Here is a 22,539-nt window from a genome sequence, read left to right on the forward strand (position 1 = left end):
ACAGTTAAAGAAAATGAAAGGCTCAGTATTTCTAACTCACACTAAAAATGAATAATTCAACAGCCAGTCAAAGCTTCAGCTCCATCACCTTCCATCACTCATTTATGGAGTATATTCAGTACCCTCCTAGAAGCCTGCTTTGAAGTCCCAGACACATTCCTCTCACAGTAATTATCTAGTACTACCACATTCCTTTTCAGGTTATTTAAGCCACAGCATTTGTAGAGCAGGGAAGTACATCATCTCCAACTATCTCTGCCTGTGCTCCCTTAACCCAACGGCTAAGTTCCCGTCGTGTTTGTTCCCCCTTTGTCGTATCTTGAGGACAGCCTGCTGTCTCTGCTCAGCTGGGCACATCACCAAGCCAGATACAGTTTCCACTGAGAAATGTCAGTTACAGATGGTGTCCAACTTCCTGCATCTAGAGGACTAGATTCAATCAAGAATCCTTGCTAAAATTAATTTTGGAAGAAAAGAACTTTTAAGAGTATGTATAAATGTGTAGTTCAGGTTTCATATCTAATTTATTTGCCCTCTGTCAGTGATAAAGTCACGTTACAAACATTTGCTTTTTAGTACATTGCCTGGGATAACACAGCCATAATTTTGCTACGTTAGCATTCCAAACTTCTTTGCCAAGCCAACCAACAAAGTAATGGACAAGACCTTTGGTTCACTTACTTATATATTTATGAATGGAAAAAGTCATAATGTAAATTTACTCATTAAAAAAACTTGGGTACAAATTACACATACATAAGACCACCCAGTTTTTGATTCACATGGACACCTTAGACCCGAACAACTCATTGTAATAGACTTCAGTGAGAATACTCCAGGTAAAGATTACAACAATTGGAAGCATCTTGGATTTTTAAAAAAGTATATTTCAATACATAAGTTTGTATGCATGCTTTAAACAAATATAGTTCAAGAATGAGCAAAGAGTCTAAACAAAAAGTAATATGACCAGCACTAACATTAAACTTCTCATCCAGATTTTAATATGTTAGTCTAACGTAGTGTTAGTTACCATGCTGTACTGAAAAACGTAATGGCACAATCTGATCATGGTTCATTAAATATTATACCCTACTTCCCCAGAATATTTAGGCTGGTCATAAAATTAACAATGCATAAGTAAATAAGTATAACCAGTTACAGACAGTTGCTTGTTTTACAAATTGCCATCAGGTAAGACATACTGTCTCCAGAGACTTAGAGAGATGGACATTCAATCATACCATTAAAACAGTATGGCCTGAAGAAATGGGCACGTTTTTTTTGAAAGTATATTAAGACAATTCTGTTAGCTTTTAGTTACCCCTTGTAAATAATCATGGTATGACTGACTACAAGACCCAACTTTGAAAAGCAAAGGATTTTAATCGGCATAGTGCATGATTGATTCAACATAATTCCCAGGAAACAAGCCAGTTACTCGATTGCAAACTCCTTCATACCAGCCGTCATCATTCTTCTTTATCACATAAATGATTGCACCCTCCATAAACGACAGCTCATCGTCTTTGTCCTTTGTATAGTCATATATAGCAACAACTGTGGATTGAACAGGGACACGTTTAGCGTTTTATTAATAGCACCAGTATTAACATTTTTTGAAGTACCATTATTTTTTAAAAGACTAGTTTGCTATCCTGGGATTTTCCATAATAAATTCACATGCTTTCCCTGTTGAATGTTAAGTCCAGAAAATGAAATTTCACTTTTCTTGCAACATTAGCTACCAGTAAGAAGTGGGTGGTGACTACACTGAACACTCAATTAAAATATTGACAGAGAAGTACGCTTGACTGTGACGCAGTAAAGCAGAGCACATGGACACTTAAAAGCTGAACTATGAAATAACTGGCTCCATGAGTGTGGCAGTCATTTCTGGTCAGATTACCTCAAAAGCACATAGATCCCTGTATAGGGATCTCTTGATTAGAGAAAGTCTTAAAAAAAAAAAATTAAAAAATTATTCTGTAGAAATGGACCAACAGAAAAAAAATTCTACACTGTGGCCCTTGCAGCTATATAGCATGTACTTCACTGTATGATCTTGTGAACATAGCTGCTTAAAGCCAGTGTGCAGAAACGGATGGTCTTTGCTACAGAGCTTCTATGTGATAAGAAGTTTTGGCATTACTTTTCAAGGAGCTGCAATGAGTGCAAGTATAAAAGTTACTGTAGGAAAAAGTAGAAGCGAATTTACAGCAACATCAGCTATTTTTCAGTACTTTCTTGGTGAATATGTTACTCTTACCAACGTCCAACTCATTGTGTGCAATTAACAAAGCAGAGATCTCCCTAAGGAAAGTAAATGTCACCACTAATAATACTGGAATTAAAAACTAACACTACGAATACACAAACTTTGGACATCACAGCCTTACCCTTCAAAACAGTTAACATGGATTTGTGCAATTGATCAGTTTTATGAATTCCAAGAACCTACTATTTTACATATATATATTCTCAGAATCTGATGTCTTAATGCCTAGCAAGTAACGATGCGGTGGATCAGTTACTTTCATCCCATGGGTACATCCTGCACACAGTCCAGCTAGGAGCGAAGATGGAACACAGCAGTTCCGCCAAGACAGGTGTCACAAGTACCCTGCCCCATTTCATACGCGCTACAGTACCAGCCAGATCGTGAGAAAACTTGCAACATTGCTGTTGACAGAATGGTCATTGTCAGAACACAGACAACTCTACAGGCAGGAAATCAGCATCTCAATTATTCATGGGAAGAGACATTTACTATATGAGTTCATACCTAAGCACAGTTTATAGTCTGCTGATCCAGAGTCAATGGTAAGTCTCCAAGGAAGCCTTGCTGAATTTTATAGTTGAAACTCTAATGATCCACACTAGCTATCTAGTTTGATGGGATAAATAGAGCTCGGACTTTCTGGCCTTTTTGCAACACCATTTCTAGATGATTGCCCAGCAATCCTGAGGTAGCTACAGACACAGTCTGGCAGCTCAGCAAAGATGAAAGCCATCCAATTTACATCTGCTTCTCATAAGGAAGGATTTTTTTTTTTATCCATTCTAGAATACTTGAAGGTATTTTATAATCCTTCCAAAGAAGGATTATATTTTATCACATTAGGTGTAGCCACAAACTAAGAAAAGAATGGTTCGAGTTCTGACTTAGCAGGGACAATGACTGTTTTCATCAGACCCAAGCTAAGTCCTTCATTCCCTTCAGATACCATTAATCCTCTGATACTGCAGTGAACAGAGTTGCAACACTTCTCTTACCTTTCTCTATATAGTTTTTAGGTGCCCAAGCAGGATCTCCATCTGCATAGGGATCACTGTACTGCACAACAGCAGCCTCCTCATCCTCATAATCCACAGGGGGTGGAGGTGGAGGAGGAGGAGAGTCATCAAACATCGGCATCTCATCGGGAGGCGGTGGTGGGGGAGGAGTCGGGCTATCAGCAACTAGAAAAGTTTGGAGATTATTTTTTTTCTTAAATCAAAACAGTGTGGAGATGCAAACAAACCTGAGGCTGTACACTGTAAATAAAAGGGGTGGGGGACAACACACATAGCATGCACTACAATACCATGCACTGATTAGAAACAGAGGCTTTGTATTAACAGCTACAACATACAACTACATTTGTTATTAGTGGTCAAATCTACGTATAAATGCTACTAGAGTCAAAGCACATGCTGCAGGGCATAAGCTGAACACCAGCAGAGAGGAAAGCTTCCTGCTCCGACGTCCATGCGCTGAGGGGCTAGCTGCAGTGGTTAGCTATGGGAGGTCTCCGAGTGGCACCCTCTGAGCCAGGCAGCAACAGGCCTCTGGACTGGACCAGCAGCTTGATTATTTTTTAACGAATCCTCTGTCTATAACAATCACTTGAATTTATTTCTGAACACTGCTTCCTTGGATTCCTTCTCTCTCAGAGCTAGCATTAAGGGGACAAAAAGATCTGGTGTGGATCATAAAAAAGGGAAGAGACTAGTGTTTAAGATTTAACCAGGTAAGAGAAAGCCAAGGAATCCTTCTGCAGAAGAAAAGCTTTGTACAGATCCTTATCTTGCAGACTAGCTTGTGTGTGTGTGCACACATCCAGGATTCAATTAATAAATGGAAAACTACAACAGGCAGCTGCTGCTCTTGGGGAAAAAGTGCTCAAGGAATTAAGTGTATAATCCGAAATGTCAAATCCCTGCCCTGAGATTCACCAATCAGCACAATTACAAGTTGCTTTGGGAAAGGAAAAAAGAGAAAGGCATTATAGTACAAATCACTCTTAAAATCAGTTCATCAAATTAGTTTTCAGTAATGTTCACAGCAGCTGGCAGCAAAGGAGAGAGAGAGCACACTCAGATGCAAGACATCAAGTCACTTATCCTATTCCTTGGGAACTGTGGTCCACTACACACAGACCTAGGTGTAAGCACTATGAAGCCAGAAGTTACTGAAAGGAAGCTACTGTCACTAAACTCAACTTTGTTATATAGCAATACAGATTTAATTACAAGAGATTTGGGAGTCTGCACATTGAAAACACAGGCTGAAAACCACTACTCTAGAAAGGGTTTGACTGGAAGGAGCCATCAGCCCAGGCATATGCTCCACAACATGTAGCTCCAGCACACTACACTAATTTTGAGAAGAAAGCCAAGCTGCAGGGCAAGGAAAGAACAACATTGAGTGAAGCTTTAGCTACTGCTAGTTACAATGGCACCGGAGATTAGAAATAGGGTTTCTGTTTGCTTTAATGCTCTTTACTTTTGCCTGGCCGCTACTCCAGCGGTGACTAACCTTTGCTCTTCAGCCACATGTCCCTGACAAGGGGCTTGAGCATAACTCACATGTCCTAGCTGGATCAGACTGGCTGCGCTGGTATATGGGAAGCCAAACCTCCTGCTGTGAGGGGGCAGAAGCCAGTAGGAGCTGCTGGGGCAGAGGCTGCCTCAGCCCTGGCACCCAGCCTGCTCTCTACCCCTTGAAGAGCTAATGCTATTCTTCACCTGCAAGCCCAGCTCCTCTTCAACTTGACCAGCTGAGCTGTATACCCCGCAGCTCTCTCCATCAGTAAGACTGGCTGCCACTGTGTTAGTGATTCCTCTCCCATACAGAAGCCCATTTATGTCACTGGGAGACAGACTAACAAAGTCTTTGGCCGAGTGAACGCTACGTCTTGCCTGCGTTACTGAACAGCACTCACAGGCAGGCTTCATTAATCCACCACAGACACATGACAACATTGTTTATGAATGGATTAGTTTTGTGCAGTAGTTTCGGCACATCTTTCACAAAATGTATTTCTCCCCTTAATTTCTGTCTGCAGCCAGGAAGAAAACCCAGTAGTGAAACAACAATCCTTTGAGATCTCAAGAAATCCTTACCTTAAGAAATGCAAAAAGTTTTATTTATTCAACAATGAAGTTGCTTATTTGAAAAGAAGAAAAGAGGGCAGGAAATGCAAGTGTGAAAGCGCCAACACATACCCTAACTAAGATGCAGTGCAGAAACTGCATGCTTTATGGGAAACATTTAAAACAATTTGACTTCACATTTAAACAAGGGGAGAGAATGGAACAGAAAATCAGACAAGTGCCACCCCATGGAAGTATCCCCCCACCTCTGGGATTTTAACCTAGACTTTTCCTGGTTCTGAACTTAAAACAGGCAGACTCTAGAATAGCATTACTTTTCCTAGGGGACAAAAAAAAAAAAAAAGCATACAGAAAACCACACTAAATGAGAAAGGGTAAAAGCACCAGTATTTATACAGCTCCAAATTGAGACGTGTTCCCTTGTATGTATTCACATCCCTGTTTTTTAAATGGGGACCAGCAGACTCCTTTTGAAAGGACTGGGCGTGACAGTACAGCAATTTACATCCAACCAGTTGTCCCTGGGCACCAGACACACTGGAAAACCTCTCTGAAGGAGATACCCACAGTTTGGGCACAGGGCGCAGGAAAAAAGAACAGGCACTGCATAGTTTCTAAGCCCTCTCTCCTTGTCCTCTGAAAGAAGTCCACAGAGCAGAGGATGTTGCTTTCCAAGCCCACAGATCTTTATGATAAGGAAAAGACAAGCCTACTCACATGTCTCCCTAACTCCACTCCCCCATAGACTTCTTGCAGAAAATGAGGCAGATGTCTAGCACACAATGCCAAAACTCAACAACAGCCTCTACAGCCAGTTTTGCTGAGCGTATGCGCAGACTGCCACACGCATCCCTGCCTCTGAAATGAGGCAGCAGCAGCAGCTCAAAGCCATACTCATTATATAACTTTCAAACCCAAGGGACTGTTAAAAGAAAGAAAATAAAAAGAACAATTCCTAAGACCAGATTTCAAGCTTCAGCTATTTTTGCTGCAATCTCATTCACAAGTCAGCTTGCATTTTGTTGTTGCACACATGAATAAGTCTGTCCCTTTCACCTCTGCTCTCCCAAGGGCTGTGTTATCTCCAGGAGGACAATATTTGGAACAATTCAGAAGCAGGTGTCAATTTTCTCAAGTTTATCTGCAAGTGAAGACATTCTGTAACCTTCATCTTCAGTAAGTTTACCTCTACACTTTGAATTTTGTAAAGGTTTGTCAACACAATTTTGTGGCATACTATTCTACATCAACATGATTCTTACTATTTACCTAGCACAACACCAAAATACCTTCTTTTCAAATGAGAACCAGAGAGATGCCTCCTGTCTTTAGGGGAATGCTCAGAACATGACCACTTAAAAGCTCTAATGGGAAGCTGAACAGCAGCACTAGTCAGACCTGGAGGCCCCTAAACGTATGCTGGAGTCACATAGCTACTACATAGTAGTAGCCCCTGAGATCCTAGCAAACTTCGCTATGGCTCCCGAACACTTTAAAACATTGTATACTTACTTCATGCCCTGCATTTATTCTGTTGTTTACAGAATTGTTGTTTATTCCTAACAGCAAAGATGTCCCCGGATCAGCAACACAACTTTACACCTACACTAGCATTTGGAACAGTAACACTCACCTGAAATGAATCAAGCAGTAATGGTAAAAGCAGAGTTACCAGTATAAAACACCTTGCAGCACAGACCATAGCCAGGGAGCATATCTCTCAAACCTAACAAGAAGAGCTATGCTGCAAGAAGCTCAGTAGGGAAATCTGGCTAGAGAACACAAAGAAATGGAGAACGAAAGGCTGCCGAGAGGAGAAATACCTTACAAGCTCCTTTGTAATGGCATTAGATCGTAAGACTTCACATTTTCAATTGACTGTACAGCTTCCTGAAAACTACTACAGTATTAGAATCAATGGTTACACAGTACATATTTTGACAGTCTACATAAGCCTTTCTAATAAAAACTAATCAATTATCCCTAGTGAAAAAGCCTCAGGCAGGATGATTCAACATGAAATTAATATTTTTAATTAAGATACATTTCTATATTCACACCAAGCATATGCCACATATTTCACACTGTATTTCTATAACAAATTTGCAGTTCAGAACTTAAATGGGTCAGTAATAATCATGCACATGTTATAAAATATTGAAGAGTGTGCCCTTCAGCTCCAATAGCATATTGACACTAGAATGCAAGATGGTATTAGCTTCTGGAAAAGGAAACAAAATAGAGTCTGACTTGCCAGCCATGCATGCTAGAAGAAAGTAGGCTCTACCCTTTAACAGCTCAGCTTGTCCAAACTTACTGTTTTCCTGCACCCTGGCCACGAAGCCTGTGAGAGGTATCTGTGGAGTCAACTGAGGCATAGGGGGAGGGGGTGGAGCAATAGAAACTGGCAGCAACACACACACCATATTGGGGAAAGTCAAACAGACAAAGGGGGGGGAAAAAAAAAAAAGGAAACAAACAAAAGCAGCCGTCAGTAACGAGGACCACAAAACAAAGTATGTAAAGAACAACAAGAACACACACACAGAAGAACCTTCTTCAAGCTTGTGTTTCCAACAAGGCTGAATTCGTGGTTAGCCAATCGAGGATCAAAAAGCAAAGCATGCCCTGTGTTTAGCTTAATAAAAAACCAAGCGCAGGCTGTGCGTCTGGAAGCTCACAGGGTGTGCATGTGAAGGGACTTGCTCCGCTTCACTTGGGGAGCGCACAAAACTGAGCTTTTAGTCTTGCTGCCAAATAAGGATTACTCAAATTTAGTAGTTATCTTTAAAAGTATGCTACTAGAAGCAGAGGTGATGTTTCGCAGGAAACATCTGATGTTGTTGATGTTGCAATGTGATGTAACATGGTGATGTTGTAACGCTGATGACTCCTCAGTGCTACATCAAGTGCGGCAAAGCAGCACTGACACAGAGCAAAGACAACTACTTTACAAGGGAAACAATGTTGCAACATCAATACTTCATAGTCACACAGAGAGCACCTCCCATAATGTTGTTCTGCTGGGGCAGGGGGCAGTGGGTTGGCTTACTGTGTTTCTGTTTTGCATAGAAAAAGGGACCTTGTTGCTTGTTGGTAGGAAAACCAGATGGGTTTAGAGCAGAATGGACCTTTATTTTAAATTATTAAGTCTCCTCTGGTTAGAAGGCACTCAGCGACCTAAGAGGCTGGCAAAGGCTTCAACAGCTACAACTAGCTACGCTAGTGCACAGAGCTCCCCGGGAAGCCCTTGCAAGCTCATCTTCTCTGAAGTATGTACCTATTTGGTGAGTAATGAGATATGAGACACATGGCACCAGTGCTCAGAGATGCTGGGCTGACAGCTGAGATGTTCAACTCTTCCTTCTACAGGTAGGAAAGAGGCATGGTAGCAGTAGGGCATGCCATTCAAAGTATCAGCTCTGGCAGGATGTCTCCCCATGAAGTGGAGGGAAATAAAAAAAAAGAAAAAGAAAAAACCAACAAAAAAAATCAGCTCATTAGTTTATACCATGCCCTTTCTCAGTGGAACTTCTCTTGCACTAAAGCAGAGAAATTCGTGTGAAGGTGGGAATTCAGCAGGGTAATCCAGTTGGAACCAAATTTGAAAGAGGTTCTGTACTTCCAAGTCAGCAACAGTTTTAAATAAAGCCATAACTAAGATTAATGTTTGATGAATAAAAATGGAGCATTTAGTTCTTTACAAAACCAATAATCAAATAAACTGTATGGGAGAAATGATCAATAAAAGAGGGAGAACAAACAGGTTTCTCACAAAATTGAAGTAAACATCTAAGAAAAAACAGAGTATTTGTTAGCATGAAAAGCAAAACCTTAAGGAAACATGGGACCTTGACTTAATGGCAAGACAGTAGCATTAAAAAATAAAAAAATCACCAGTTACAGAAACAGAAGAAAACAGTTTAAAGTAGAAAAACACATCCATCAAAATACTGTTTAAAAAATGTTGACAATCAGTATTTTGAAAACACCAGAGAGGCTAGATTAAGGAACAGCACCTGCATTTGAGCAAAAAATTGCTTTGGACAAATGTAAGTGTTCAGAAACAGTGGTGTGCACAGCATTTAAGACAACTGAACTATTTCCAGAAGTAAAGCCCTGTTTATTCAACAGAACACAACTGTTCAAATAGGAAGGAGTTTCTGTTGTCATGGTGAACTAATTTGGGGGAACAAGAGTGGGGAGGAAAATGAAGGGCCAGTACGGGTGAGAGAGAGTGGAAGGTAAATCAGGAGGGGGGGGCGGGGAATAGATAGGTGCTGTGTCTGCATATAAAAATGCTTTCTGATAAACATAATACTTCTAAACCACTGAGAAAACTCTTCACCTCAGTGTCTCAAACATTTTATATGCATTCTTTCCTTAAGGGTAAGTACACAACAGCAAACACTGGTCCAAAGTGATCTTCAGCCCAAACATCAACACTTCTTTTTAGAAGAAATATCACTCTGAAGCTTAAAGAGTTGGCACGCTGAAGAACACCACCAGAAGCTATGAGAGGACTATCATTCCTCTATGTGTATCTGGTCAAAATTTATGGAAACGGCAAGGAAGAAGTTTCCTGATAGAAACAGCTTTCTACCAACACTCAAGTAGATACTTATTTTGCAGATCTTTCTGCAGTGAGCCCCGTTTGCCCTGTTAGGTAGGTAGGCAGGGTGCTGCTGACTAAAACCTGCTCACTTGCCCATGGCATCCATCCCTTCCCTCATTCATCTTCATCTATATTACTACTAGTGTGGAAGCAGAGAGGAGTAGTCTGCTAAAAAGAGAGAGACTGAGCTCTTCTTTAACAGTCAAGTTAAAACGAAGAACAAAGGAGAAACTTGGAATCAGGAAAGGATTTAGGAAAGAGACAGAGACAGGGAAGAACTGTGTAATGGAAAAAGTTTGTTACATGAGCACTGTGCTCTGACAGTACTCTCTTGCCACTAGCCCAGTAGTGGAGGGACTGTACTACAACCATATTAGGTCTCCTGCAAAAAAAAATCTGGTTTTAGTTTACATTCTCCAAGCACACCTGAAATGCTAAGTATAATGTGCCTATAATTAGATAGGCAATCATAATAATTTCTTGTCATGAGTAACAGCAAACAAGTCAAAGGGGAAAACAGTATAATTGCATATAGTGCAATCACTGTACAACTTCAATATGGTTTTTCTTGTTTGTTTTTCCTTCTATTTTAGGAAAGAAAGCAATAATCTGATTGATGCTCTTTATAAATGAATTAAAATGCTATGCATGCTTTTACAATAATTTTGCTCAAAACAGTTTGTGATTTCAGAGCTCAGAAGCTTACTTGAATTTTGAGAATAAAGAGGCCCGCCATTAACATGAGGTTGAGCAGAAAATGGGGCAGTCACAGAAGGATTCCGTCTGTATCCACCAGAAGATGCTGAAGAAGTGGTAGAGTTGTGTCGTGAGATTTGCCTGGTCATTGTGCCATACTGGGAACCAGGAGCTGAACCCGGAGCAGCTGAAAAGCATTAGCCAGAGGAACCAAGGAAAAGACTTAAGCAGAGCATTACTTGGGATAGAAGGCAGAAAATAGAAAAAAGCCCAGAACATGGGAAATACTTGATTACAGGTCTCCAATAATTTAAGGCCAGTAACAGGAGATAAACAGAAGACAAACATCCCTGTTACAATCAATAACGAGAAAAAAACACACGGGACATAAACCAACACTCATATAAAGGGCATCTGAAAAATGCTGAGAACTACTTTGAGAGACTGGATTGGACTGGAAAATTGAATCAGTGTCCAACTCCTAAACATATCTCAATTATTCTACATGCAATACTCTTTATTAAAAAGCACACAGAAAAAAATCCACGTTCTGCTCAAAGCAAATGTTTTCCATCGTGAACCAGAACTTGGCTCCAATCTAATATAAAAGACATTCTAACAAAACAGTAAAACAAATGTCATGAGCTTCAGACACTTGGCACATTCATCAATCATATTTGCTAGTTGTGCTTTTACATTGATGGAATTTGCACTAACAAATCAGAATCACCAATGCCAGCTGACAGAAAGACATGCCACTCATTCTTCAGGACGAACACCCATTTTTACCTTCCACATGGTTGCTGCACAAACTTCAAGGTTAATGAAACAATTGAAGTTCTCTTTTGGATTAACCTCTGACGGGTTGCAACTAATGAATCTCACACGTTGCGGTCACGTGGATCAATGCAATTTTTAAAGGCAAAAATTGTTTTGCAATAAAATGTTTTGTGCTTTTATATACCTATGTATATATTTTATATAAATATATTAAAAAATGCACACACACACATACACAAACAGTGTGTGATGAGAAGTTTGCAGTCCTATAATGCTATGCAAAGTCACTTTCACTTAACACTTCAGTAAGGGAAAGTGCAAAGGGTTACGTAGGTCAAAGCCTCCAAAGCTAGTTTCATAACACAATCAATGAATTTTGTCATCAGCCTGTGATAGGAAAGGGTGGGGTATTTTGTCCTGCCTATTTTGAAAAGTACTATTTTTAGATCCCAACCTAACAGCTATATGTAATGCTTGAAGCAATTTTTCAAGAACTGTTAGTTTGTATCCTCAAGTCTTCCAGTTTGCCACCTGCGTGCAGCATTACAGAATCAAACCCAAGGCACTGTGACAGACACTTCTGCTTTTCAGTCACCTTACGCCCACAGGATAGAATACATACATTACCCTACACATCAGCTACCATTTTTAAGCCAGAGTGCAACTGTTGTGGCTTAGTTTCAGCTGCAGGAGTGACACAGCAGAATGGCAATATTCAAGCTGATTTTGAGTTCTTACAGATCAGACTAATTGGATCTTAGCTTTATTGGGAACAGAGATTTCAAGCAACTGGCAGCCTTTTTCCTGTGCATTGTGCATTTACCTTCAGAGGCTTTAACCACAGGAAATTAGTGGAGATTAGATTTGTTTAAAAACAAAAAAACAAAGAAAAAAGAAATCCCAGAACTGATTTTTATACTAAAATCATGTAGACCCCACTACACAAGAAAAAACACCCTCACTAAGTCCATTAGGAAGAGATGATTATTGATTATGCAGCTTGACTGCAATCACTTCAGCATTGACACAAGTCTCACCTATCAGACTGCCCATCGGGAGAGGTGGTGGCAGTGGTGGTGCTGGCGGGGCTCCAGGAGGAGGAGGAACAGAAATGTGTGCTAATAAAATAGTTTATATTCCCAATTAAGCCATGTATTTTAAAAAAACAAATAAGAAAGCATAGGCACTTGATAGGCTTCCCAAATAAATACAGAAATTCAACTTTGGTCAACTGATACAAACTCAGACCCTGATCCTACATGGGGTTCTGTACCTGCAGATCTTTACTCCCATTGATTTTTATGGGATGCCAGATGATAGTAAGATTTCATGCCTATTTGTACCACTGCAGGATCAGAAACACCTGGGAGAGGAAAGCCTCCATGTGCGTAAGAAAGTGAAGACTTGTCATCTGAGGAAGAGATTTAAGAGGTGCGATAGCAAAATTACATTACACCAAAACTCCACTGTTTTCTTGTGCAAGTTAGCTTTATGTGCTTTACAAAATACACAAGTGACTGAGTTGGTTTATTACCAAGATAATAATCCTGCCAGCTTATAATAAAGAAGGATCCTACACATTCTCACCATTCATCATTCTTAAAGACAAGGGAGTATGCTTTCAATGCTGAGAGATCCTGCATGGTTCTCTTTTATTGCTGTGCTATCTTATACACACTAGTTCTCCTGCCTCTCTCAATGATCTCCATCATAGCTTAGCAACTTCAAACTGTAATCGTAGCATAAACAACACTGGTGGATAAGCCTGAATTCTTAGCTTGTATAAGTATATAAAATACTAGCAGTGTTTTCGTAGGTCATCATCTGTGTTTTATTTGAAGTAAAGACTTTTATTTAATTAAAAAAGAACATGTACATACCATCATTGGCAGATGGTAAAGTTAGCAGGCTATTTCAGAAGACAACATTTCCCATCAAACATAGTTGCTGCTGCTTCTCAGGGCATCCAGAAATGCCAAATTGTAGATAGGCATTTAAAAATATACTTAAGCTTTAAAAGGATACACCTCTCTCCTTCTATCCCCTCCCCTGCTTGATTATCTTGTAAAAACATGGACCAACCATCCACTATTCTACAAGTGATTGTTCTGCAAGTACTTTTGGTAAAGAATTAAAACTTTAGATGTCCCTCAGCACTCATAAGAGATTTCCTGACTAGGACTATGCTTCAGGACAGTTTCTACCCCATCGTATTCAGTCAAAATCCCTCTGCAAACACAAGTGACTGACATTACAGCCTTCAGTTAACATGGGAAAAGTCCCACATACCTGGTCCAATGGTTGGCGGTGAAGGTGTAGGCACGGCAATGGGAATGCCAATACTGCTGCTTCCACTATTCTCTCGACTGCCACTTCCTCCACTACTACCGCTATAAAAGAAAAACACAAGTATTAGCACAGCATTTCCTACAAAGGCCTATCAACAGTCACACTTCTTGTGCGAGCTCTGCTAGCCTAACTCAATTATAGACGGTTGAAAAATCCTGTATAAAATGCCTCTCTCTCTACCTACAATTGCATACAGCTAATGAAGTCTGGATGCATTACACTCCTAATAAATGGAATTAGCTAAGCTGATAAACATCACTACGCATAAAATGTCTAATTAAATGCTTTAAAAAATAAAAAGGTAAGCAACCATACCAGTTCTAGGCAATGGAGTAACGACTGCAGAAATAGTTCAGGGGCCTTGTAATAATTGCAAGTAATAAGCTGGGGCTAGAAGAGCTCATGCCTAAACTATAAATAATTATTTAAGATTATTTATGCTGTCAGCTGAAGGAACATTTCATCTACTCAGAACAGAAGTTTAGATTGAGAACTTTTTAACTGTGAACAGCCATGGTAAACTAATTGGGGTGGGGTGTGGTATGGGGTATGGCGTGGATAACTTTCTGTGTATCTAACACACACCCCCGCCAACGCACACACTTCTTGTGTACAAGAAGTTTGTTTCCAAGATAGTCTGAAAGGTAACAGTACAGCCAGGTCACAATTCGTCTAAGTACCATTATATGATACACAAATTAGAGGCCAGCAATACAGATTTTTACAGAACATACTTCTAGGGAACTACTGGATAACATTTCTACACATGCCTTTGGAGGCCATAACACTTCTTTTCATTGAGGGAGCTGAAAAAGAATCAAGATTCAGGTAGAATCTGCCCTTATTCTTATGCAAGAGCACTCCTTAGGCCAAGGCTTGAATTTACATGGATTAAATGGCTAATATAAAGAGAAGTAAGTAGTCAAGATGTTTTGAAGCCAAAACACCACTTTAACCCATCCACGTTAATTAAAAAGTACTCAGTGATGTTATAGTTTATTTACCATTCCTGGGTAGCTACAAATCAATGCTGTCAAGAATCAAGCGCAAATCATTCAAATATATCTTAAGAAAATAACACTGTTACAAAAAAGAAAATCAGTGATCCGAAATGGAAGCCAAGATAATTTCTTCAAAATTAGTGTTCTGTCTGAAGACCTTGATCTTGTCAGCATGGTTGTGGCTGAACTTCTAACTGCAGTCTACATAAAAGAAGATCTTGTGAGACAAGAGTAGGGAGCATCGACAGTAGCCAGCTAAACAGATTAACAAGATCTTCGTTGCAGCCAGATTTAGAAGTTATTTCATTCTGACAGTATTTCATGATCAACTGTGTCCAAAATACTCTCTCAACCCCCATTAGTGACCTACCATGTTTAACTGCCTACTGGGAGGTTAAAAAAAAAAAAAAAAAATTAAGAATGAAGACCTCTAAAATAAGCTAACCTCTTACTTCTAACTACATTGAATTCTTACATCTGTTTTTGACCTGTAGTTTGAAGCCTATGATAAAATGCAAATTGAAAAAACTGAACTCACTCAAGAGGCTCAGAGAAAGATCTAGCCTTGCAATTCAAGAAAAAAATTACATTAGGAAAAAAAACAACCAAGGTACACTCGGAACACCCTTCTCACCCAAAACACACACTACTCTTTCATCAAAGCCCTTAAGCATGTGGAAACAACCGGCTGATGCCAATACCTGCTCTGTGAATAGGTTTTATTTTGTACTGCTATCATGCTAGCACTGATTATGAGCATTAAGTTTTAGCCAAAAGAAAGCAATCAGCTCTTTCAGACTACCTTCATCACAGTGTTTCTAATCAACAGAAATTTCTCTTTGCAATTAGTGGTCTTGAAAAAAAAAAAAAAAAGCCTAAGTGTATTTTAGGCTAAGGTTAATAATGCAGCTTTAAACCCATTAGGACCCATCACTACCCTACCTTGCAACTGCATAAATTTTGAAGTTTTGCTTATTCTTGGGAAACAAATACCACAGAACAAAATAAATTGATTCTATAAAATGAGGCCTGTGGTCATGGAAGTAAGTTGCTAGATACAATGAGGCTTCTATAGACTATGAAGACACTTCTACGTGTTAGAGAAGTCTACAATACAGTGAAGTTCTGTTAATGCAGAGTGGTAGAATAACTCACCTTTTGCCTTTCAACAAAAAGCCAACAGGTACAAAGCTTCAAAGCTTTTCTGTGACTTTAGTAAGCATCAGCATGCCAGGCAGAAAAGAGTTACAGTGAGAAAACGCTCTACCTGTGTGTTCTTGGTCTCTGGTTCAAGGAAGCCGTCCTTCCTGGACTGTGCTGACTGCCCAGTCTGGCAGGACTGGTCATGTAATCATTGGGGACTGTTGGTGGTTTGACTGGCTCCAGGGTTTTGTAAGGAGTATTTCGTCTGGTCAAGGAAAAAAGATTTGAAGACAGAAAAATAAGGGATCAGAAGATCAAAAGGATAAATGAGTGAAGTAGTGAAGCCATTTGTTTTCTTAAGTTTTCATGAGAGATCACTGCACAGTGACCCACATTACAGTATGTTAAACAAATTCCACTGGGCAGGGTAGACAGGTCACATTCAACTCTCTAAAGTGCTCTTATGTAGATAAATCCATACAAGTTGGCCTACAGCACATAAACTGGTTAAAAAAGTCTAAACTAAATTTACCACCCAAAATACATTCTTTGAACGACATAACATACAATAGTTACATCCGCGTAACATTCTGGGGTTCCCTTTCAGTGCACTGCACCTGACAAACTCTTCCACTGTAGCAATTTCCTCTTTCCTCCCTTCCCCTCCCCTCTAAATGCTTTCCAAAAGTATTCTTGGCTAAAGGTAGTCAATTCATTAAGGCGGGAGTAAGGCTGAAAGATTCACAGAACAAGTTACATTTGCAATCACCAGTGCTCTTCCTAGTAGCATTGTTTCACACAGTAATCAAGCAATCTCATATCACTTAAGTAGATCTTCAAGTGCCTCACAGATGAGCTTCATTGTCTCCATTTCGCAGCCCAAGAAAGTGAAGCCCAGAGACTTCCAAGGTCACCTAGCAGACTGCATCAAGGCAGAAATATAACACGGATCTTTTGAGATCTATTTACCAGACCCATTACTGCCTTAAGAACAGTGCATTTATTGTACTGAATTGCAGAGCTCTTCAGTTCTCACCAGTAACTAAGAGATCCCTTGGAAGATGTGGAATTTGGCAATGCACCAGCTAAGCAAAAACAAAAATGCTAAACTACTGGCATTTAATCATTTGTTCAATTACTGGTTATAACTGAGTTGGTAAGTTATGTAAGAAACTTACTGACTTCCTTTTTACAACATGGAACACAACAGTACTAAATTTTAACTATAACGTTTTATTGTTAAAACCTCTCAAGGAGGAAAGTGGAAATACCATAATTGTTTGCATGCACTGTGGTGTTTGTAAATTAGTTTGTCTATATAAAGAACTCCAGATGATTTGAATATGCAGACTGCCACCACCTATAGATCTGCCAAGAAAGATCAGTCGTGGGAAAAATAAAGAAACTTTGTATTCCAGTTGTAAGAGATAGAGCCCTAAATACCGCCAAACAAAATGATAAGCAGTGAAGATTTTAAATGTGCTTCCAACAGAAATAACCTTGAAAACTAATGTTTTAAAGTATTCTACCTTGGAATGCACTGGCAACAGGAACTACTACCCAGCTCTGTAATACTATTTATTTTGCCTGTACAACTTAAAAATATTGTCATAAGCAAACCCCCACTACATCCTCAGGTTCAGCCATGCCTCAGTTTCTCCTTTGCTCTTCTCAGCTTCATTGAACAACTCAAACTCCTAAGCACCAGAGAAGTCAAAGCCAATTTCTTTCCATCACTCAAGTCCAATCCTTTCCTTTACTTTTCCGCCAGCCTTACGCAGAGGAGGAAAACACTCTTTCCTGACACTGCCCAGCGCTCCCCACCTCACTGTCCCCCAATGCTTCAGTGCGGTGCTGATGCCTGTTGCCACCAGGCAGAGCTACAGGTTGTGCAAGGCCTTGCTCTGCCCCAGGACCCTCAAGGTACGACTGCAACTACTCCCTCCACCCAGGTCCAGCAATTCACTCATTCTCCTGTGGTACTTCCAACCGGAGCATCCAAGGTATTCCACAGTTTCTCCCTGGGCCAGTGAGGACACCCCTGCTTCCTGCAGTCCCTTTCCCTTTTCAGCCCATGTGATTTCTGTGCAGGACTCCCTCCCCACCATATTCCTTTAGATAGCCCTGCCTTGGAAGGACAAGCTGCACAATAGGCAGCACGTACTTAAAGGCCCGTGTTAACGCGAAGCTCATTCTGATTGTACACGCTTATCTCTGTTTTCTGGATCAAAGGGAGAAGAGTAGTATCCTTGCGGTTTCTAGCAATTTTTTCTGCATATATTAGGGAAACAGTCATGCCTATGATATTTCATGCTTTGGCAGAACACGGCTGCTCAAGACAAGAGCTGTACTTCTTGAACAAGAAGGGCAGATAGAAATCTCTGTTATGAACCCACATTATTCCTCCCCCTCAGCCAACTGCTGCCTCTTGTCAAGCTCATCTGGAAATGACATTCAGCTGATTAATCCTTATCAGGCATCAGCTAAGGCAACCAAACAGCTCTGGTTTGTTCAGGGGGGAGCATTAGAGAGAGGCCGCTCACCAGTACATCAGTGCTGCTGTTTCACTAGCAAAGGTCCAAGAGGACGTGAAAGTGCTACCCAGCTTCCCAGGGCTGATATCCCAGCTGAGAAAGAGTTGTTTAAGAGACAATTGGAATACTGATTGCATGCCCTTGAGCAATGGGAATTTTCACAAAACATGCTGAGGAAACCTCTAGGGTAATTCTCTCCAGAATACACAACAAACGCTGCCATCTGAAGCAGCAAAGCATCAAATCAGGATTAAAAATCACTAAGTCTTCGACAAAAGGAGTTGCTGCTTCTAATTTTCCTTGACCATTGCTCCTGATTCCCATCCTGTTCTGTCTCATTATTCCTCATTTTTCCAGCTCCCCACCTCTCCCAGACAACATACCTGAAGCAAACACAACCGTACCAGCCAGCTTTACAGTGCCTCAGTCCCCCACAGCATAAAAGAAACACTGAGAGTGACAAATACATAGGCCTTTTGGAAGATGTTGCACAGTTGGACAGACAAAACCATATGGCACTTGCTCTGAGCTTCTCAAGGATTAATGTTTTGGTCTCTAGCAACAACTACTTGCTGGCACACCAAGATAAGCAGATTTCACTCCCCACAGGTCCACAGCAGCAAAATAGATGCTATGGCAGGGAACTGTGGTCACAGTGGGACTGGGGAATAGCAAAATCCTTCCTCATTTATTCATAAAAATAAAAATGCACAAGCCTGCGAAAATCAATGTTGCCAATGTGTTCACAATGCCATGAATTTTGCTTAGATAATGCAACAAATACAGCACCAACAGCCATTTCATACCTCTTATAATATCGAGAAATGAGTAGACAAAAACTTTAACAATGAAGTCTTTCCCCCACTGAAGTTAAAACCTTGTTGTTATTCTTTTGTGTCACTAAGGATTTCTCCCCAAAATTCAGGAATAACAACAGCCTCCTCATTTACCTGCATTCATCTATAATAAATCCTTCCCCCATGAAAAAACATTCTTTCAAAAGGTCATCATGAAAATAAGAATCAATGCAGCTGAAAGGGTTTATACAGAAAAGGTAATTGTGTTTTTTGCTAAAGGCAATCAGAATTGCCATCTATCCACATATTTAAGAAACACCAACACCGGCACAATTAAAACTTTCTATTACACAAGCAGGACCAAGCAGCCTTCATTCTTACCCCAGAGTTCCCCGGCCTGACATGGGAGGACTTGGTGGTTTTTGTGTAGGCGGATTTGTTCTTGACAAGGTGCCAGTTCTTGCAGGCTGGTTATTTCCATGCTGAAATAAGGGAAAACATGATTTTATTTTTATAACAGAGCAGCTCTATTATTGACAGTTGGGGTTTTTTTTAAGTGTAAGAATATGAAGTGAGAATTCCCAGACAGCTGTCAAACAGCAAGTTTTCAGCTACAGGCAAGACAGACACCAGTAAATACAAAGAGTCTAAATACAAGCTTAATGTTATTTTTACTAATAATTTACAACAGACATCAGAAAGGTAGGCAATTGACAGGTTCACGCACAAATCTCTATATCCTTTTTTCTTTAAAGGGAAGCCACATTTGTGTTAATCTCCGTTCGCATGTTAATAATTTAAATCAAACTTTAACACTGACAGTACAATACAGTCAGCATGGGCCCAGAATTTCTCAATTTGCCCCTGCTATTTGACTAGCAGAGTCATTCAGGTTGTCTGGGAAGTCTCCTGCAAAAAATGTAAGTGAAGGGAATCAAGGCATCTACTGAATTCAGAGCAAAGCACTACATGTGTTAGAGAAATTAATGTATCTATGTATAAATGCAGATGTCAATGTATCACAGATATATTGACACACGCTAAATGCTGTAAATAAAAAAAAAATCAAGTATAGCATGTTTAATCTAAATATCCTATGGAAAGCAGAGGAGAGCATAAGAGAGTGCTAGTTTTCAGTTTTAATGGCTCTGCAGCCTCTACTATCAGTCACATGAGGCACTGTGGGTCAAAGGAGAAATAACACTTCTTACCTTGGCTTTTAGCCACTTAACGTTGGCAAAAAAGGGGGGAAAAAGGTAGAAATTAATGGCAGATCCATCACAACTGATAGGACAGGTTAAACTACAGATAATCACATTTTTAAAAAATCACTTGTGTCTACTGATAATTAGCTACATCCCAGTACACTAACAGAGATTTTACTGGCTCACTTAGTCATTGAAAGTTCTGTGTCTAAGCGACCACAGGAAAAACACTTGTGTCAAAATAAAGTTTAGCTAAGCTTTGCCAGATTTGTTTGCCAGGCTCCTCATGGGCAGTAAAGGGTTGAAAAGCCCTTTGCTGACCATTCGAGTCCAAACCCAAATCAATGCTTTTTCAATGGCAACATGCACTTAAGAATTCGTTCACAAAAACCACAGTTTCAGCTATATGGCACAGAATAGACTTGCCTGTTGTTTTGACACTTAACCTTCATGTGTTTTGAATAAATCCTAGCTGCTGCTGCATTGAATGGTAAATAAAGAAAAGGGAGTTCTCAAACAGGATGAGCAGCAGCGCCTTTCACCTCTGGTTTATTGATTGAAATCTGATTCAAGCCAGCACAGCACTGGCTGCTCAAAACTGTGTTGGCAGTGCTCTAATGATTGTTATTCTGAAATTTTAGCTCTTAGAATCAAGTCATTATATGACTCCACTATATCATTTTTACAGCCTTCATGATTGCACAGGAAAAAAAAATTATGAAAACTTGGCCTCATAAGGAAAATGAATGTAAGATTTTAAATAAATTCAACTTGAGTTCTCTAATTTTATGGGGGGGTGGAGGGGTGGGTGGGGAGGACTCATGTTTTTGAATGGGGAAAAGGATTAGTTTCACTGATTTTAAAAAAACAAGCCAGCACAAACCCCCAAAACATAAAATAATACCAATGCTTTTTCTGAGGTTGTTTGGAAATAAACTGTCACTTCCAGAACAAGCCTCCTAATGCACAGCTTTTCAAACTGTGGTTTGCACCTTCTCCTCCTCCTCCTCCTCCAAGAAACATAGACCAGTTTAAAGGCATCCAGGAACTCAGAAAAAATAATTAAAACATGCTATACAGCAACGTGTATACGTGAGATTTCTGACAGGGTCTGCAAAACCACTGAAAAACAGCTGGGGTTTACAAATCAAAAGAGGTTGAAAGCCACTGCCCTTAAGTTATTCATATTACAAGAACAGAAACACAAAACCTGCTCCAAAATTCAAATAAAAAAGTTTAGCTGTGGTAAGTAAATTTGAAGGTCATCCCATTCACTCGCAGTCTGGGCAAAGGTTCATCAGCAGGGTGGCAGAATTAAGGCATTTAAACCATTTCTGTCCCCACATACTTATTTCACAGATAAACATGAAGGTTCAGTTTCCAGGATGCCAGAGTAGTCTCCCAAGTATTGTATTTTTAAAACAGGCTTTTAGCAATGAAATTTGGTTTCCCCTCTCACAGGAATATGTGACCCTTCCCCTTCACCAGTTGCCAAGGGTAATGGCATAATACAAAGATTTTGTTAAAAGAGACCAAAAAGTGAAACTCTTGGTCCCATCCCTCCCCAGCAGCCATAGATAGAAACCTTTTAAAGGCTTAAAAGGAAGGGTGGTATGGTTTCTTACCCAGCCTCTACTACTAAATGTGCCTGCCTCAAAAATATAAAACCGAAAAGCTTCATCCCTTTCCTTCCCTTATGTAGTGTCACTCAGCACTTATGGTGAGTCCTTCCACCTCCTCCTTAATCACTGTTACATTCTGCCCCCGCTGCAGTGACAATATGAATATCAACATCTAGCAATGATTCAGGAATCTTAATCTTATTTCAAACCTTTCTACTGCTAAGTACTGTTTAACATACTAAACATATATCTGAAGTCCAACAGCTCTTGACCTTTATTCCTATCTCTACCACTACATCAGGTGAGCTTCATCTCTTCTGCTACCAGTTAAACAATATGCAGATACACACACTTCTTTATTGTGCAGAAGAATTAGTAACTGTTGTCATACTGCTTTCTATAAGTAAAAAGCTCTGTA

At 40.0% G+C, this 22,539-nt stretch overlaps 1 protein-coding gene across 12 annotated transcripts in view; it reads right to left on the reverse strand.

Moving 5' to 3' along the window:
- Positions 1-317: 317 nt before the first annotated feature.
- Positions 318-22,539, reverse strand: part of ABI1 (abl interactor 1) — an 84,074-nt gene continuing 61,852 nt past the window's right edge. The window contains exons 4-12 of one of the 12 annotated variants that reach the window (XM_050892427.1): positions 20,506-20,520; positions 19,676-19,776; positions 16,088-16,228; positions 13,760-13,860; positions 12,508-12,588; positions 10,701-10,877; positions 7,697-7,783; positions 3,277-3,462; positions 318-1,560 (exon numbers count right to left, since the gene is read on the reverse strand). In XM_050892427.1, the coding sequence (XP_050748384.1) occupies positions 1,385-1,560; positions 3,277-3,462; positions 7,697-7,783; positions 10,701-10,877; positions 12,508-12,588; positions 13,760-13,860; positions 16,088-16,228; positions 19,676-19,776; positions 20,506-20,520 (1,065 nt within the window). In that variant the 3' untranslated portion in view covers positions 318-1,384. The remainder of the gene's footprint in view (positions 1,561-3,276; positions 3,463-7,696; positions 7,784-10,700; positions 10,878-12,507; positions 12,589-13,759; positions 13,861-16,087; positions 16,229-19,675; positions 19,777-20,505; positions 20,521-22,539) is intronic. The other 11 variants (XM_050892417.1, XM_050892422.1, XM_050892419.1 and 8 more) reach the window with 11 other exon arrangements.

This window comes from Gymnogyps californianus, chromosome 2 (assembly GCF_018139145.2).
Source record: "Gymnogyps californianus isolate 813 chromosome 2, ASM1813914v2, whole genome shotgun sequence".
NCBI lineage: Eukaryota > Metazoa > Chordata > Aves > Accipitriformes > Cathartidae > Gymnogyps > Gymnogyps californianus.